Source organism: Lissotriton helveticus, chromosome 5_1 (genome assembly GCF_964261635.1).
Source record: "Lissotriton helveticus chromosome 5_1, aLisHel1.1, whole genome shotgun sequence".
NCBI lineage: Eukaryota > Metazoa > Chordata > Amphibia > Caudata > Salamandridae > Lissotriton > Lissotriton helveticus.
Window position 1 is genome coordinate 2,051,939,428 of NC_136065.1, and position 17,987 is coordinate 2,051,957,414.

Genomic DNA, 17,987 nt, shown 5'->3' on the forward strand with positions numbered 1-17,987 from the left:
GTTAACTGGCCGCCACCTTTCTCGTCTTCCCCATTCTTCTACGGCCTCAGGGGCGGCCCAGCCAATCGCGTCGCGGCTCCTGCGACGAGCCCCTCATGACGCGAGGCCGCCAACCAATGGCAGCGCGGCCTCGCCGATGACGCGACTATCCACCGGCCAACCAGAGCGCGTCCCTCCTCGGGTCTCGTCCAATCCGGTCGCGGCCCCTTCGTGGTTTGTTTTCACCGCGGCAGATCGAGGTGGGCACTCGTAATTGATTAAGTAAATACGGCCAGGAATCCTCAGCGCCTCCAGCGCTATAAGCGAGCACCAAAAGCGCTCCTAAGCACTAGAAAGTCCAGCGACAGCGCTCTCATGCGCTTGGGGGAAATGAAGCGCTCCAAAGCGCTAGACAGCAGGCAGAGCGCTCCCAGGCGCTCAAGGCGAAGCCCAGCGCCTCTAGGCGCTAGAAACCAACTCCAGCGCTCTCCACAGGAAAAGGGCAGCTTCTCTATGCTGCCATGGTCCCAGAACTTCCCCAGGGGCAAAGCCAAGTCCCCCCTTCAGCCCAGGCAGGCAGAAGGGTCCCCCAGGAGTCCAGGAATCCAGGTGTCCAGGGGCTGGGCAGCGCCCACCCCTCGTAGATCCCAGTCAGCCACAAGAGCAAAGACAAGAACCCTTTGGAAGGAGACACAGCCCCTTCTTATACACAAAAATGCCTTTGAAGTACTTTGAAGCTTTCGTGCAAGGCGAGCCCTAAGCTCGGGGAGTATCTGGTTTCCCTCTCCTGTCAGCCTCAGGTCAGAGGTGACAGGGGGCCATCGGGAGGGAGAGTCATCCAGGGTGGGCCGACAGACACAGCCTGGCACCACCAGAGCTCTTTCCACTCCCCCCTAACAGCAGATGGGGGCCTTTCATCTACGGCTTGACTTAGACCCCCCTCCTCCAGACAGTCCATCTACCAACAGGCCCAGGCATGCCTGGGCCAGGCCCATCAGCCAATCCCGTGCTAGCAGACTCACTACACAATTATGCCAACTTCTAAAAGTGGCGCTTCTGGACTAGATACAGCCATGCCGCATACACCATTCTGCAGCATTCATTCTCACGAGTTCATACATATCAAACTCGCCCCTGCACTCCCCATGCATCAGGAATCTACCATGGGCATACATATTCCCCATTCATTCCTATGGGAGGGCAGGTCACTCACCATCCATACACAGAAAGCACACGCACTTTACACTGTACCACAGTGAAAAAGTGCGCAGAGGCCTACAATCACCAATCCAGGTTCCAAAAACAGGCTAGGAAAAAGCAAAAAGTCACGGGGTAAACCTGCCCAAAGGACCGGGTCCAACAGCGGCCCTCAGCGGTCTCCCGCTATCCACAACAGCACCCTTAAGAGCCTCCCTGAACGCTGCCGCGAGACTCATTACTGGCTCAAGAAAGCATTCGCACATATCCCCAGACTTAAAGTCTCTAAAATGGCTGCCTTTTGAAGCCAGAATACAGCTAAAAATTGCAGTTATGACACACGCGGCCGTGCACCACAAGGCACCCAACTACCTCGCTCAAAAGTTGTCTATATCAGGAGGTTCGAGATCCAATAGGAGTACAAAAAATCTACTCCTGAAACCTCGTAGATTCCGGAAAGTGAAAACATACAAGCGCTCCTTCTCAGGAATGGCACCCAGGATCTGGAATGCGCTCCCTCCTGAAACCAGGCTGATCTCCTCCACTGCACTCTTCAAGAAAGAGGTAAAAACCATCCTTCTGGCCAAGATTTCCTGATCGTTATAGATGTTGGTTCAGAGACTCTGCATTGCTTTGTATCACTGCTCTCCCTATCCCTTGGCACTATACTCTACTTGGTGGGGGCACCACTACGCTACTCTCTTACTACCGACCAAGATATGATACACGTTGGTTTACTGATCCACTCTCCCGATGCCCCCATGCATTTTTCGCTCTATACTAAAACATTGGTATAAGCCATCCACACACACACCCAAGGGGTACCTGAACACCTCTGTAGTGGGATTAATGACTTGTGCTGTCCTATATTACTTCCTTACCTGATTGTATATTGATTGGTTTTATGTATGTTATTATTATCCCTGTTATTACCATGTTATTGACTATTATACTGTTCCCATTATCTCTGTTGACTCCTACTACCCCTACCCTGTCTTTGTGAAGCGCTCTGATATCTGTAAGGATCCTGTTCGCGCTATATAAAACTTTGAATGAATAAAATAAATAAATAAATCTTCCACCAACGATTTCGTGACCAGTTCCAACGACCCCACCTTTTCGGACATTTTATGGAGATCTGCTCTGATAAGGGTTATCTCGGTAGAGATGGAGCCCACCGTGGTTTGTACCTGCGTTAGCGCCCGCATCACATCATCCAGCGTCGCTTTTTTCCCTCCACCTCCATCTGCCGGCCTCATGGCCTGCCCTCTTCCGTCTGTGGGGGGAGAGGCACTCTTGTCGCAGGTGTATCTTTCAATACGGGTCTGTGTCGTGCCACCTTTGGGTCCTTTACCAGCCTTGATATTTGCTAACATATCTCCACTCACACTGCGTTAGTACGATTGTTTCGAGGTCTACTTCAGAGAGGGGCTGTTTAGCCTCCTGTGTCGCCGCTTTCCAGGGTCACTCGTCACTCACCAGTGCTTATATAGACCGTGTCGTGGTAGGTGGGAACGCCACCCGTGTCTCATCCAAGCCCTTAACAATGCAACTGGATCTACGCCCTCATTCAGGCGGCTGGACCTGCTCGATTGGTACCTGTGGCTCTACCTCAGAGTCTCATCCCAGACCTGTGCCGTACAGGACAAGGGCACTCCTTTCGACAGTCCCCTTTGTCACCTCCTCTATCGAGGTTGCGGTTCGCACTGCGTATTACAGGCGCCCTATCCTTTTTTTTTTTTCTTTCTTTTATTTGTTGGTTTGTCGGTTATCAGCGTACTTTAGTGCCACTGCGTCCCGGTGGCATTCACTGCATCTTTGAACCAGTTTTCGTGGGCCGGCTGCGTACTCACGGCTGTGTCACAGGTGAGGTAGTGGGCCCTCTTGTAGGCCATGCGGTTCCACCACTGCCCCTGGCTTTGTATCGAGCTGTGGCAGTTACGAGATGATGCCTGCTATGTTTGTGGCCCTCGGGGAGGGTGGGGGGGGGGAACTCGCCTGGGTCTGCCCACCGCTAACGCGGTCACCGGTCCCTCTCCGCCACTCCCCTGCGCTGCCGCTTTGTACCCGTGATTAGGAGCCTCACGCCACCGCAGCTGCTCACTCTGGCAATGGCGTCATCGCCTCTCTCCGCGGCCTCGTTGCCAACGTCTATCTGCCCGTGGCTCGGCTCAGGGGCCCCGAGCCCGCGTTGTCGCCTCTTTGTCATAACTGGGGGGGTTCACCGCATGCCCGCACCACCGCTTCCGATGTCTCCGTTGTACAGGGCGCCGCGACAGTCACCTCCCGGCCACCAGGCACTTCCGGTGTTCCCCTCCCGGCCTGGTGTCACTTCCGGCCGGCTTCCTTGAGCACCCGAGCCCCCGGGACTCCGATCCGCCCGCAAGCCACTGGAGCAATCGGCTGCTGTTTCTCCGTCCGGTCTCGGATTCACACCTGAGTTCTTGCCGCGCGTACCGCCCGGTCCCGGGCCTCGGGTCCCTCCTTCAGAGACCTGAACTTGCCACGGATAACTGTTCGGATTGCTCGAGAAGCCGCCTTACTCTCGGAGCTCACCTTCTAGGCTGCCGCCATGCTTGGCTGCTAGCCACGCCCTCAATACTGCATTTCTGCATTTTTTTCTCAGGGGGATCCTCCAATAGAGGCAGTAACAGTGGCCATACTAGAGTCGAACTTTAGTGTCCCATCAGATGGCACAGGTGAGTATTGGGGACTCCCAGCAGGTTTCTTGTTCTCTCTTTGATCTCATAGGAAAAATCTACACGTACTGATCGACATTAAACCAGGCCTTCAGCTCACTCGTCACTCAAGCTAATGCTTGCAGTAATCTTGACTTGCCATGCTCTTCTCTTATGCACTCCATTGTTTTCACTGTTACATCTTGCCTCATCTAATTTCACACTGGGTGGGTTGTGACAACTATAATCTCCATATTAAGCTCTGCCTTAAATGTTTGTATTAACTTGGACAGTGGCAAGAGCTGCATAGTATGTTTGGAGCCAGGATATTCTTAGATTGCTCCTGTGACAAGGACTTTGAGCTTTACAGTGGTAGAACTGTCCTTCTGTTGTTCAAATCTCCATTTGGCTTACATGTGGATGTCTATGGTCTACAATGCCTTGGTCGATGCACTTAAAGGTTTCCTCTGTGCAAGCCCAACAGTGACTTTAAATGCATGTGAAATTTTTAAACATTGATAGTGGTAGTGCTTGTCCAACATGTATAGATGAGATATATTCCTAGATGTTCTGTTCCAACAAGAAAGTACAGGCTCGCAATTAAATGTGTATTATAAGTAGAGTTCTCGGTTTTATGTATTTTTTTATTTTTTTTAACATTTCCATCTGTATTTATCCATATTTATTTTTGGACCATTTCATTGGTATTTATCCATATTTATTTAGTGTTTTGAGAACTAAAGGAGTCGTAAAATGATATAATCCTATATTAATTTAACGATAAACATGTACTCAGACTATGATGCCTGTTGCAAATTAAGCAGCAAATATAGCAAGATACTACACCCACAGATAAATATTAACATTATATACAAATATAGTGTTGTAATCTTTATTTTACTCTTCTTTCCTTCTTATGTAACTTTCCTTTTGGGCAGATATTCCTTTGCCTTGGCAATGTTTATTTAGGAATTACCCCTTGGTCTCTTTCTTGTTCCCCTCCCTGTGCTCTTGGAACCTTCCTTTGTCCTGGTCCTGTGGGTTGACAGTTCTACTGTCACTGCGAGCGGAGGTTGTGCAGAAGGAACTTAATAAATGACTCTCTTCCTTACTCGTGCCTCATTAGCTTATAATAACATAAAGGTTAACAAATGCCTATATTTAAGGAAATTTCATCCTGTTTTTTAACTCCCCATGCTATCTATCTGCTCACTGGTCGGCCTGGAATTCATAAAAGACAGCAGAGAGAGAGAGACTCTCACAAAAGGAGAACTTTTTTGTATTTATCCACTTATAAAAATAAATAGGGACAGTTTGCACATTATTTTCTGTTTGTATTTATCTGTAAAAAGCAGTAAAAACAGAAAACTGGTAGCCTTGATTATAGGTATAGTTAGGTGAAAAAAAGACATAAGCGTGTAAGATGACTGTAGTGAGCATATACTATGTTGGGATAATGTGTTCATACTTCTACTCATATAATCAGGGGTCATGATGAGCCCTAATGAAGTTATTATGGCTATAATACACTGCTAGTTGTAGAAAAAATAAATTGCTTACGAAAATCTTTGAGCATTTTACCTCTTCAAGATGTGCACCGGCAAAAAATCACTAAGGAAAGTTCCTTAGCATCATATAATGGGAAACTTTTAAAGAGTTATTAAGTGAACCTGTACGACCATGGTTGAAGACATCAGTTTAGCTGTCTTATTTCCTAGGGGTGTTAAGCAAGTTCTGAATGTTGTGCTTTTAAGCCTCCAGTAATCCTTAATGCTGAAAGCATTTGGTTGCAGCATATATTCATGGAATCATCATCTGCTTTTTAAATAGTAGATAGAGCTCTTTTCTCACCTCTCTCACAAATGTTCTTTGCAAGTTGCTCAAGCAGATTTCAATAGTTTAGACTAGTATTTTCATTTCCTTGTGTTGGTGTCCCTGTGCTGGGTCTCTCGCTTGTATAGGGTTTTCCTGCTCTTACATTTTGTAAAATGTCTACAAGCTTCGTCTTTCAAATGGTTCCTAGAATAATCACATAGAGTAGCTTTACTTCATTGACTCCTAACTGTCAATCAATCAATCAATCACGGCATTTGTAAAGCGCGCTACTCACCCGGGAGGGTCTCAAGGCGCTGGGGGAGAGGGGTATGTTACTGCTCGAACAGCCAGGTCTTGAGCTGCTTCCTGAAGGAGAGATGGTCTTGGGTTCGCCGAAGGTGGGTGGGGAGGGAGTTCCAAGTCTTGGCTGCCAGGTAGGAGAAGGATCTTCCTCCGGCGGTGGCTCTGCGGATGCGTGGTACGGTGGCAAGGGCGTGGCTGGTCGATCGTAGCTGGCGGGTGGGCGTGTAGAAGGTCATGCAGTCGTTGAGGTACTTGGGGCCCAGGTCGTGGAGAGCCTTGTGTGCCTGGGTGAGAAGTCTGAACGTGATTCTCTTGCTGACGGGGAGCCAGTGCAGGTCTCTCAGGTGTCCGGTGATGTGACTGTGTCGAGGGATGTCCAGGATGAGTCGTGCGGAGGCGTTCTGGATGCGTTGGAGTCTTTTTAGGTTTCGACCTGGCGAAAGGAGCACGAAGTGCTCCTCCCAGATCGAAAACTTTTGTCAACAGTATGGATGTTCGGACGGCCTCTGTTTGCCATTGGCTAGCTCCATAAATGGACGCTAGCCATTGGCAAACAGAGGCGTCCGTCAAATCCCGAGGCGACTGGTGGGCGTTCCGGCAATGTTTTTCCCTCTCCACCCTTTTCGCATCGTCATTGGGCGGTGGGCGGAGTTTTTTTTTTTTTTTGTCCCGTGATGTTTTCGTCATTTTGGAAAAGCCTTTGGCCGAAGTGGAGTGCTGCGCCCTCGCTGCTCTTCTGTGGCTGTCCGTTCCCGCCCCCCCCCCTCCCGCTTCCGTGTCTTTCCCGCCCCCCCTCCCGCTTCCGTGTCTCCCCCCCCGCTTCCGTGCCTTTCCTTGTTGGCTTTTGGCTACGTCAGCCAAAAGCCGGGAACGCCCCCGAATCTGGTCCGGCCGGCCCGCAAGCAAGCCGGAAGTCCCGCCGCCGCTTGTTCTTTGCCAGGGGAAAAGTGCCCGGGAGAAAGGAGTGCGGCCGCCAGCGAGGCCCCGGTGCAGGAGAGCCCCGCCCTTGGTGAGTGCATTCAGGATTATGTGGTAGCAATGGATCGACGGGAGGGGGCGGGGGTGGATGCTGCAGCTTGCGCGCTGCGTGATGGCAGTCTCGAGATCCGCCTGTTCTGTCACACTTTCCAGTAGTTGAATTAAGCCAAGGCCCTGCACTGGGAGGCTTCCTGCTCGACTTCGTGCTTCGAAGGCAGGACGGGAACAGACTCCGCGAAAATAGAAACTCTTCACTAGTAGGGCTTTCTTTGTGATCAAAGAGAGCACCCGGGGGTTCTGGGGCTTCCTGCGCAGCACTTACCTCTGTGCCGCGCGCCTGGACCGGCCTTTGTGCTTGTGGCTGCAGGGCCCAGCCGGAGGGTTTCCTGCTCAGCACTTCCCTCTGTCTCGCGGCACACAGAGCCACGCTACTGCTGGAGGCCCCGGGCCAAGCCCAACTGGAAGCATGTGTTAAACTCGTGCATCCCGCCTTCGCCCAGCCTGCTGCTCACCCCGCCGCCTCCATGGCCCAGCTGCGCTGTGTTTACTTCCGCCTCTTTTCCTCACCCCTCGCCTGTTTGTTTGTTGCTTTCCTATGGCCCGTTCTGCCACTTCCCGCCGCCTGCTTTCGTCATTTTCTTTTTACCCTACTGCATTTTCTAGAAACCCCCCTCCCTTTCTCCACCCTGCCCATCCCTTTCTCTGCCACTCGCACCCGTTCTCTGTCGCAGTCCCTCATTTTCTTTGCGCTGCCCCTCTCGGCTCACCAGCCCTCCTTTACCTCCCCTCCTCTTTCTTGGTTTGTGTGGTCCTTTTCCTCTTATGCTCTAAAATCCTCGCCACCTTTCTATACCCATCTGCCCGTTACGTCACCAAGTTCTGTTTTGCTTGTTTTCTCTCCTCATGTTAGTCCCATTTTCTTTCTCTCTCATGCCTCTCACTGCCTTCCCTTTTTCGTCCACTTTCTCTCTCATCATTTCTAGCTTCTCTTGGTCCCTTCGCTCTCTGCCCCCACAGCCTCATCTCTCTCCTCTCGCCCGTGATAGCCCCTGGCCTTGAATAAAGACTTCACACCTGTTCGGAGCTGTGAAGCAAACATTTCTCTGGGGTTTGTGTTGTGGGAGGCATGTCAGACAGCACGGGTGCTGGGCCTCTCTCCCGAGAGCGATGCTTTGTGCCAAGCCGCACGAGGTCTGTGCCACGAGAGCAGGGGAAGCCGCAGAACAGCGAGCCAGCCTGCCCCAGACAGACCCGAGCAGCATGAGTGATGTGCCCTCCTTCCCACAGCTAGGCCAAGCTGCACGGAGCTGTACCCACGTGGCTGGGAGCTGTGTTCGGCTGAATAAGACGTGTCTGTTTCACAAGCACCATGACTCAGACAGAGAATTGAGCCTTGATAGGGGGTACCAGAACGGCGCGAACTTCCTGAGAGTTTTACCAAAATAGTTAAAAGTGTAGCCATGATATCCCAGAGGCAGCCTCGGATTGGGATCACAATTAGTCCCCGGAATTGCCCCAAAAAATGCGCCACCATCTGGTTAGTCTAATTAGCTTTATACAGTGTGAACACATCACAAAGGCACTGACTAGAGCAATGCCCTAAAGCACCAGTCACATTGAACATTTCAAATGTATTTTTATTTTAGGGAAACTAATTTTACTTTAGGGAAGATAAAATGATTTATCCATAATCACAGGATGTTGAGCTGATGCCAGGACTTGAACATAGTTCCAACGTTTGCAGCTCTGACCATAACGTGGAGTATGAGATTTTGTATGACTTTCAACATTCTCAGTTGATTTTAAAATGTTCTTTGGTTGGTCAATTGCCATCTGAAATGTGTTGACAGTGGTGAGGTTTCTTGGATTTTTCATACTTTATTTATACATTTCGTACTGTTGCTGCTTGCCTACCAGATAGCTTTTAGCTGTCTGTATGCCAAAGACTTATGTGTACCATGCCAGAAACCTACAGTGGGCTTACAGCTTTGCTATTGCGTACCATAGTTTGGCTTTGTTATTACTCTTGCTTGCTTCTTAATGGATGGCTTGTCTTCTTGTGTTTGTCCCTTCTCTGAAGCATTGCCTCTTTGCTCTTTTTACCACTCTTTTGATTGGCTACTTCTATTCTTCCGCTGCACACATTTAGGTAGCTAAATTGTTTCTTTAGCCCCTCCATGCTCTCTCCCTTATGTGCTTCTCCCCCCAAAGGCCTGCCACACATGCTTCGTGTTGCTCTCTACTCCCCCATCTTCTCTTTCCCTCATGTGCAACTGTTTCCATAATTCCAGCTTCATCATCTCTCTACTTGCTTTCACTCTGGTGTGCTATTCTTCGTGTCTATATATCACTACGTGTTCCTCTCTTCTTTCCAGCCCCACCATTTTATTTATTTTTTATTCAAACCCCTGCCCCCTGGCTGCGCTTGCTTCCCTGCCCCCTCGCTGTGCTTGCTCTCCTACGTGTGTGTGTCTCTGGGTGTGTGTGTGTGTGTGTGTGTTAGTAATTGCTGTCTGCTGAGCTCGTCCAGTAGGGTACAATATGTCTTACATTTGCGAGAGATTAAGCTGTTGGCAATGTAAATGACAATGCCATTTATTTATGTTAAAAAAAACATAAATAAAAATAATGTCAAGAGCAATGCCAATAGCTCTAACTTTAACAAAGGCGAAACCATTGCATTGTAAATGCTTGTTTGAAGTTTGGCTGTGGTTCCGGCGTAGAGGGTGTTCCCGTAGTCCAGTCGGCTGGTGACGAGTGCCTGGGTGACGGTCTTCCTGGTTTCAGTGGGGATCCATCTGAAGATCTTGCGGAGCATGCGCAGGGTGTTGAAGCATGAGGATGAGACGGCGTTGACTTGTCTGGTCATCGACAGGGAGGAGTCCAGGATGAAGCCCAGGTTGCGTGCGTGGTCCATTGGTTTGGGAGCGGTGCCCAGGGCCGGGGGCCACCAGGAGTCGTCCCAGGCGGAGGGTGATGATCCCAGGATGAGGACTTCCGTCTTGTCTGAGTTCAGTTTAAGGCGGCTGTTCCTCATCCAGTCGGCGACGTCTTTCATCCCTTCATGTAGGTTGGCTCTGGCGGTGGTGGGGTCGTTGGTGAGGGAGAGGATCAGCTGGGTGTCGTCGGCGTAGGAGATGATGTTGAGGTTGTGTTGGCGTGCGATGGCTGCGAGGTGGCTCATGTAGACGTTGAGGAGGGTTGGACTGAGTGAAGATCCTTGTGGTACGCCACAGATGACTTCGGTGGCCTCGGATCTGAACGGAGGGAGGCGGAGTCTCTGGGTTCTTCCGGCGAGGAACGAGATGATCCACTCCAGTGCTTTCTCTCGGATTCCGATGTTGCTGAGGCGCTTCACTAGGGTGCGGTGGCAGACTGTGTCGAACGCCGCTGAGAGGTCTAGGAGGATGAGGGCCGCTGTTTCCCCGTTGTCGTTCAGGGTTCTGATGTCGTCGGTGGCAGCGATTAGGGCGGTCTCGGTGCTGTGGTTGGCCCGGAACACGGACTGCGAGGGGTCGAGGGATCTGTTCATCTCGAGGAAGGCGGCAAGCTGTCTGTTGACGGTCTTCTCGATGACTTTGGCCGGAAAAGGTAGGAGTGAGATGGGACGGTAGTTTTTGAGGTCGGTGGGGTCCGCCGTTGGTTTCTTCAGGAGGGCGGTCAGCTCGGCGTGCTTCCAGCTCTCCGGGAAGGTGGCAAGGAGGAGTTGATGATGTCTCGGAGATGGGGTGCGATGATGGCGTCGGCTTTGTTGAAGGCGTGGTGTGGGCATGGGTCGGTTGGTGATCCGGAGTGGATGGAGTTCATCGTGCGGGTGGTGTCTTGGGTGCTGATCGGGGTCCAGTTGCAGAGGGTGGTGGTGGCGGGCGTTGGTTCGGTGGTAGGGTGCGTGGTCTGGGCGTCGAAGCTGTTCTGTATGTCGGCGATCTTGCGGTGGAAGAACGAGGCGAGTGAGTTGCAGAGGTCTTGCAAGGGAGTGATGTCGTTGTTTCCGGCGCTGGGGTTGAGAACTCTTTGACGATGCTGAAGAGAGTTCCTTGCTGTCGTGGGCGTTGTTGTCCAGTCATTCTTTGAGTGCCGTTTTCTTGGTGGCGCGGATCAGCTGATGGTGTTTGCGGGTGGCGTGCTTGAGGGCGGTCCTGTTGTCTGTGGTCTGGTCGAGCCGCCAGGCTTTCTCGAGGGTGCGGCAATTCTTCTTGGATTCCTTGAGTTCGTCGGTGAACCAGGGGGTTTTCTTGCTGCCGGGTCTGCTGGGAGGGTTCTTTAGTGGTGCGAGGTCATCGGCGCAGGCGGTCAGCCACTTTGTGAGGTTGCTGGCTGCTTCGTTGGGGTCCGTTGTGCTGGTGGGAGTGTTCTGGTTGAGGGAGGCGGTGAGCTGCTCTGCGGTGATCTTGCTCCAGCTTCGGCGGGGAACCTGTTGCGGGTGGTGGTGGGTCGTAGTTCTTCTGAAGCTGAAGTGGACGCAGCTGTGGTCTGTCCAGTGTAGTCCGGTGGAGTGGCTGAAGGAGATGTGTTTGCTGGAGGAGAAGACGGGGTCAAGCGTGTGGCCGGCGTAGTGGGTGGGGGTGTTCACCAGTTGCTTGAGTCCGAGGTTGGCGAGGTTGTCCAGCAGGGCGGTGGTGTTTCTGTCGTTGTTGTTCTCCATGTGGAAGTTGAGGTCCCCTAGGAGGATGTAGTCGGCGGAGGGAAGGGCGTGCGGGCTGATGAAGTCTGCGATGTCTTCGCTGAATTGTGTGCGCGATCCCGGTGGTCAGTAGATGAGGGTGCCTCGGAGGGTGGTCTTGGGGTCAGTGTGTATCTGGAATTGCAGGTGTTCGGCGGCGGTGAAGGTTTCGTCGGAGTTAGTCGAGATGCAGATGGTGTTCTTGTGTACGATGGCGATGCCTCCTCCCGTCTGGTTGACGCGGTCCTTCCGGGTGATCTTGTATCCGTCCGGGATGGCTATGGCGATGTCGGGCGCTGAGGAGGCGTTCATCCAGGTTTCTGTGAGGAAGGCGACGTCCGGTGCTGTTGCGTCGAGCAGGTGCCAGAGTTCCACGGCGTGCCTGTGGACGGAGCGGGTGTTGAGCAGGATGCACTTCAGGTGGTTGCTGCTGGTGCTCGACTTGGCGGGGGTGGTGCAGGTCCGGTAGCCGGTGAATCGGCAGGCTTGGCAGGCGAAGGGTCTGTGGGTGCGTCTCGGGGTTGCTCGGCAGCAGGCAGGGAATGGGGAACGGGGCAGAGGAAGGGGGCAGGGGAGCAGCGTCGGGGGTCTGGAAGGCGGGAAAGAGCACGGAGGAGGCGGCGAGGGGGAAGGCCTGAGGGCGGGGTCCCTAGAGGCAATCAACGGCGGCAGCAAGCAGGAGCAGCGGTGGAGGCCAGCACACGGGGGCCGTGCGGTAGGTGGAGCGACCTGGAAGTGGAACTGTGTGTGCTTGAAAGAGGTACAGGATTCCATCGTCAATTATCAAGCTCTACAGGTGGTTTCTAGGTGAAGTCACTAAACACTGACTAGCATTTTTACACCTTTATAATTATTGGTTTCTTAAATCTAGATTTGTCCTGAAAAGATGTCTTTTTATGGAATTGAGATATAGAAGTTTGTAGTGCCTTAGTTGTGACATTAAATCTTTAGAATTCACAAACATGACTGCTATTTTGTATTGGATATCTTCTCAAGGTGTGTTTAGAAGCAAGGTCACATACTTTAGGAAGTAGGATTTCCGAATTCATATGTATATTCTCTCTGGTATGCTTGTCAGCCAACCTTATATTACTTGTGGTGCTCCATTAAATTAATAACAACAACTGTTCTTAGATGGGATGCACCAGTTTCCTGATCTAATTCCAAACTATCCATCCTTAGTGTCAGCATGTGCAGTCGAAAGTCAATGCCCTGTGCCAATGGCCATTTCCCTTCTAGTGCTCGAAGTGACACGAAGGGTTGAGCTACACACATAAAGAACTCAATTGCCTGAGTAATGTAGTTCTCAAGTTTACTTTTTGCTCGCTGCTCTATTTTTTTCTAGAGCCTCATTCCTACAAGGAGATGTCTGAGCAAGAAGCTGAAAAGGCTCTGGGTGCCTTTTTTGTGCCAGCTAGCCAAGAAGGAGAAAAGCATCTTGTACCCAAAGCAATGTCTGAGCAGGAAGCTGCAAAAGCCCTGGGTGCCTTCTTTTTTCCGATAAACCAAGGAGAGGAGAACCTTCTTCTGGACGAAACGGGCTTGGTATCTTCGACTCCTGCTGCCGAGCTAGGTGTCAGCCTTGATGGTGATGGTGCGTCCATGGCACCAGTCACAGGTGCAGGCTCGGCAGCTTCCAAAGCACTTGTAGGTAAGAACAGCATATTTGTCCCCAGAAGGTGACACGGTCTTGAAGTAAGATGGGGGTGTTTGAAAGTTTGGCTTAAAGCTATGACAGTCAAGTGCTGATAAAAGATGTCTATGGTATTGGTACTCTTTAGGAAAGCATTTGTCACATTGTAATGCACTCAAGGTTCAGGAATCTGTTTCACTTGCAGTTTCATGTGTATTGATTTACTAGCCCTGTTGCACTTGAGTGACCACCCTTTCCATCTGCTCCAAACATCACCTACAGTTACTAGAGTTCCAGATAAAAGGTGCCTAGCAAATAATTGAGGGCTAACACTTTTGGTGTTATTCCTTTAACTTCTATGGCTCTTGTGGGCAGTGGAAAAGTACTCTGTTGTCAGTCCTGAATGTGGAGGTAATATGTGAATAAGCAGCTTCCAGTATTGCACCCACTCTTTCACTGGGAAAGTAATTTCTCATCAGGCACCTGCTTAGTGTTATCTTGTTATGGGGAAAAATCCCCACCTCCACAGTGCGTGCTACGCAGTTGTAATTCCAGATTAAGAAAATTCATGTGATCGTTACATATATATGACCCCAGTTTCTTACCCGATGAAGCAATAGCTGTTCTAAAAGCATACAACAGATATTATCTCTCTTAAGCCCCACAGCAGTTCTCCGTTCGAATTTGTTTGATGTTGTGAGCCATTATCTCAACTGGTCTCCCCTTAACAATTTTTGAGCACCCTTCCCTGAGCTCGTAGTTCTTCCATTTTGAGGTGCTGGAGGCCTGTTTTTGCAGGACCCGCTGTGACCCATGTCACTCCAAGTAAGACAGCCCCCTTCTGGTTGCGGCTATCTAACCAACTGTACACTGCAGTATTGTGTACACCTTCCAGACTCTGTTACAGCAGTTGTTCGAACAATGGGCTGTGTAAAGAATGGTAGTGCAGTGAAATATGAGTTCATAGCAGTGAGCTGGGCAGTGGTCCTTAGGCCTTTTGCTTCTGTACCTCTTAAAAACATCCATGCGTGTGCCTCAGTGGGTTGACACTCATTCTCAAGTACCGATCAAGCAGTATTTATATAACGCGGCTTAGCACCCCTGGGGGTATCCAGGTGCTGAAGTCCTTTAGGCCTTTTAGTCAAAGAGACCGGTCTTGAGGCCTTTCCTGATTTCTGTGAGTGATGGCTAGGTTCGAAGGTGGCGGGGGAGGTCGTTCCAGGACTTGGCGGTGACGTAGGAGAAGGAACTGTCATATAGCTACTGTTTATCTTTATAATATGTTAAGTTAGCATAGGCTTATTAAATGTTTAAACGCCATTTTTCCTTTTGCTGCTTCTGCACACGACACTTAGTTGTTGATTTAGCTTTCAACCTAGTAGCCTGTTGCGGTTTACATGAGAATAATATGTTATTGCTCTGATATCAGCTTTGCTTAATAAACTATGTCTGTACAGAGAGTGCTGAAGCTTCAGGAACAACACGATACAGAATTGTTATGAGGTCTGATCTCCTCACCTTCATAGACATAACATAAGGGCAGCTTCTGCCAACTTTGGGCTTTAGGCGGGTTTTATATTGCTTTGCTTGGAGCACAGATACACACTTGATGCTGTTCGCATGCAGAGAAATCTGGTGTATGCTGATGTGATCTCTTCATTATAGGATCCTGAGGTATGGGCCCGCCCTGTTAAAACCCAAAGAGACCTTCTTAGCTATTAATATAATATGTGAGTTAGGGAGGGTGAGAAATACGTGTTGTTAACTCTTATTCATTACAGCATGTTAACATGCTGTCACCGTTTGCTTTCTATCGACTAGTAACTATGCTGATAACTTTGCTTCTGATAATATGTTTCCTTGTATCATCGAAGATACTGCGTTTGAGAAAACGGCATTAGTAAATAAATATTTCAAATGTGCACGTGTCCTCATTTACTACAAGTTCTGGTTTGAAATGATTGTATAACGAAAGAGTGCTCATGTGTTCCATGTAACCTGAGGTATTGTAAGTTCGTGTTCTGGTTTGTCTAAACATTGGGAGTTTGTTATGACCAATGAGACACTGTAGCTAGCTCGGTAAGGGGTTTGTTGGGTACTGAGGTGAGTTTTGGGTCACCCTAATTCGCCGAGGTTCCAATCCTCTGTGCACAGTTCTGTGGGAGAACAGAAACCCTGCTACATGGCGTCCATACGTTGGTGGTCTTATATCATGACACTCGAGTAGTATATCATTCAAACCTTAACCCCTTCACTATCGTTTCTGGAAAACGGTGGTGTCGGCAAAAACCTACCTATTTTTGAAATAGGTCTTTTCAAGCTTGAATCTATCTAAAACGGTTTCTTTGAATTACTACCCAGTTGTGCTACAAAGTTTCCTTTGTTTTTCAGTAGTTCCGGTGTGATCATGGCGCAGGCTGTGAACATCCCGCAGCATAGTCGCATTGCGGTGCGCAACCATTTACAGAATTACCAGGTCCCTGTGGATGGCTTAGCTGTGATCTCAGTGGTGTGTGCAGATCCAGCGTACCCTTTTGAACTATTTTACTCGTTGGTAACGTTTCCGGCACTAGACGCAAATTCTGGTGTGTTCCACACCTACACACCCTCACCTGTACCGGCTGAATATACACCGTACAGGGCACTGGAAATACCTATTGATCATTGGCAGCATCGCGTTTGGTTTGATGGCGCCCTACCCTACTCTTTGTCCGCTGCGAGGTTGGGTCCTTTGTCTATTCCAAGCACGAATTGGCCTGCATTGGGTGGATTCACCTCGCACCCGAATCACGGCGCTTGTCCCCTAGCGGATATTCGCAGACTACATGTTGTTTCGATTGCCGTGATTCGTGCTTTAGTGCAATACATAGGTCGACACCTCCCGGGTGGTCCCCCGGGGGGTCCGGCTGTTCAAACGGAACATGGCGGTTTAAAGCTCAATCCGGTTATGGTCAATTTGGTTTTTGGTAAGTGCCCCGATGATAAGGATGAATTCCCTTTCTGGCTTGCCGAGAAATTTGACCAACTGGAAGCTGTGTTTCCGAATTCTACTCCTGCTGATAAACATAGAATGTTGACGATTACTTTACCTAAGGATTTAACTCCTGAACTCGTTGACTGTGAAAGCTGGGGGAAAACTTTTGCGGCTGTTTATGCGAGGTGTTTCGGCACCCCATCTATGTCCGTACTGCCTACGATCGTTAAACGTGTTCAGGATGATCACGGACCGGAAGCAGCAGTTGAATTGGTTATGCGCCTGTGTGGTTCTTTTGAGATTGTTAGCGATCTCATACTCTCCAATATAAAGGGGGATGCGGTGAACTTTCAGGTGTCGAATGCTTTGGCTGCTCTACCCGATGCCGAAAAACCCCGACAGTTGGCGAAGATAGTTGTGGCCGCATATAGGTCGCACGAGTAAAGGTCTTAAGTATTTTGCTATCAAGGAGAAGAAACAACCACAAGGGCAGTCTGCTGAGGCAGATGTGCAGCCCAAGTCCAAAAAACTAAATTGGCCTAAGAAACAAAAACAGGGGAAGCAACAACAGCAGACTCAGGATTCTTATCCTGCGCCACAAGTTTCTGCGCCGACAGAGAGAGTTTATGACTTGCGCGATGATTAAATCACCTGATCGATTTCAGGTTTCTGAACAACGCTCTCCTCGTTCCTTTCAGGACTCCTCGGCCCCGAAGACCGGTGGAGGAGGAGGCGGGAGGGGACGTGGTGGCCAACAAGGACGTGGCCAGCCCCGCCAGACAGACGGCGCAGCGAAGCAGGAGGATTCTACGCCGTAAAGACCGCAGTTTGCAAAAAAGAAAGTCGCAGCCTTAACAGCGCATCGATATGCCACAGATAGTGAGAACGCGGCTTACGGAATCTGACGTGGGCTCGGACCTTGCTGGACAGTGCGGCAGAGATTGCCATAGTGAGAGAGGCGCTGCGTCCACTACTGAGGGTGACAGCGACTGATGTCTACGTTGTAATAGAAACAGCCGATACAAGACTTGCTCCCCCTGAAAGACTTTATGAAATTGTCCTGTTAATTGAAGGTGACATACAGCGTACCATCAAAGGGGTATTTTGGGAAAATCTTTCTTCTACGTATGATATTTTGCTTTCGGAGGCTGACTGGCCCCCACCTTTTGTGCTCGCGGCGCCGCGAGGGGAGGAGGTGAGCCTCCCCAGTTTCGCGAACACTGTCTCGAAAGAGCATGCGCAGCATTTTGCAGAAGAGTGGGCTCGGGCTCTCGCACCGGCTCTGTACCGTAACCAATGTGGTTGGGATAAATTGTCGCCGTGCCACGAGATTCCTTTGCGGTCTCAGCCGCAGCCTCAACCTCAATATCCCTTACGACGTGAAGCCAAAGCTTCCGTCGCGGAAATCCTTGAACAATTGGAATATCAGGGAGTTATTGAAACATGTGTGTCACTGATGAATAAACCTCTTTTTACTGTGACCAAGCCTGACGGATCGTATCGTTTGGTATTGGATTACCGGCATTTGAACTCGCATTGCCATAACTGTGCAGTACAGAATACTTACGGCTCTGCCCTAGTGGATAGTCTAGTGCGTAAGCGTTTTAAAACAACGCTTGACATATCCAACGGTTTCTATGCCCACAGATTGGATAGCTTTAGCTCCCAATGGACCAGTTTTACATGCGCTGGGGTCCAAAGACAATTCCGGCGTCTCCCAATGGGCTATAAGAATAATCCTGGTATATTTACCGCTCGCATAGTCTC

General features: G+C 50.1%; 1 protein-coding gene across 7 annotated transcripts in view; it reads left to right on the top strand.

Annotated features, from left to right (window-relative positions):
* EHMT2 (euchromatic histone lysine methyltransferase 2) overlaps nt 1-17,987 on the top strand; it is a 338,110-nt gene that overhangs the window by 61,217 nt on the left and 258,906 nt on the right. For 4 of the 7 annotated variants that reach the window (XM_078645918.1, XM_078645920.1, XM_078645919.1 and 1 more), the window contains exon 3: nt 12,959-13,264. The exons of the other annotated variants lie outside the window; for them this stretch is intronic. In XM_078645918.1, coding sequence (XP_078502044.1) covers nt 12,959-13,264 — 306 coding nt within the window. The remainder of the gene's footprint in view (nt 1-12,958; nt 13,265-17,987) is intronic. 7 annotated transcript variants of the gene reach the window in all.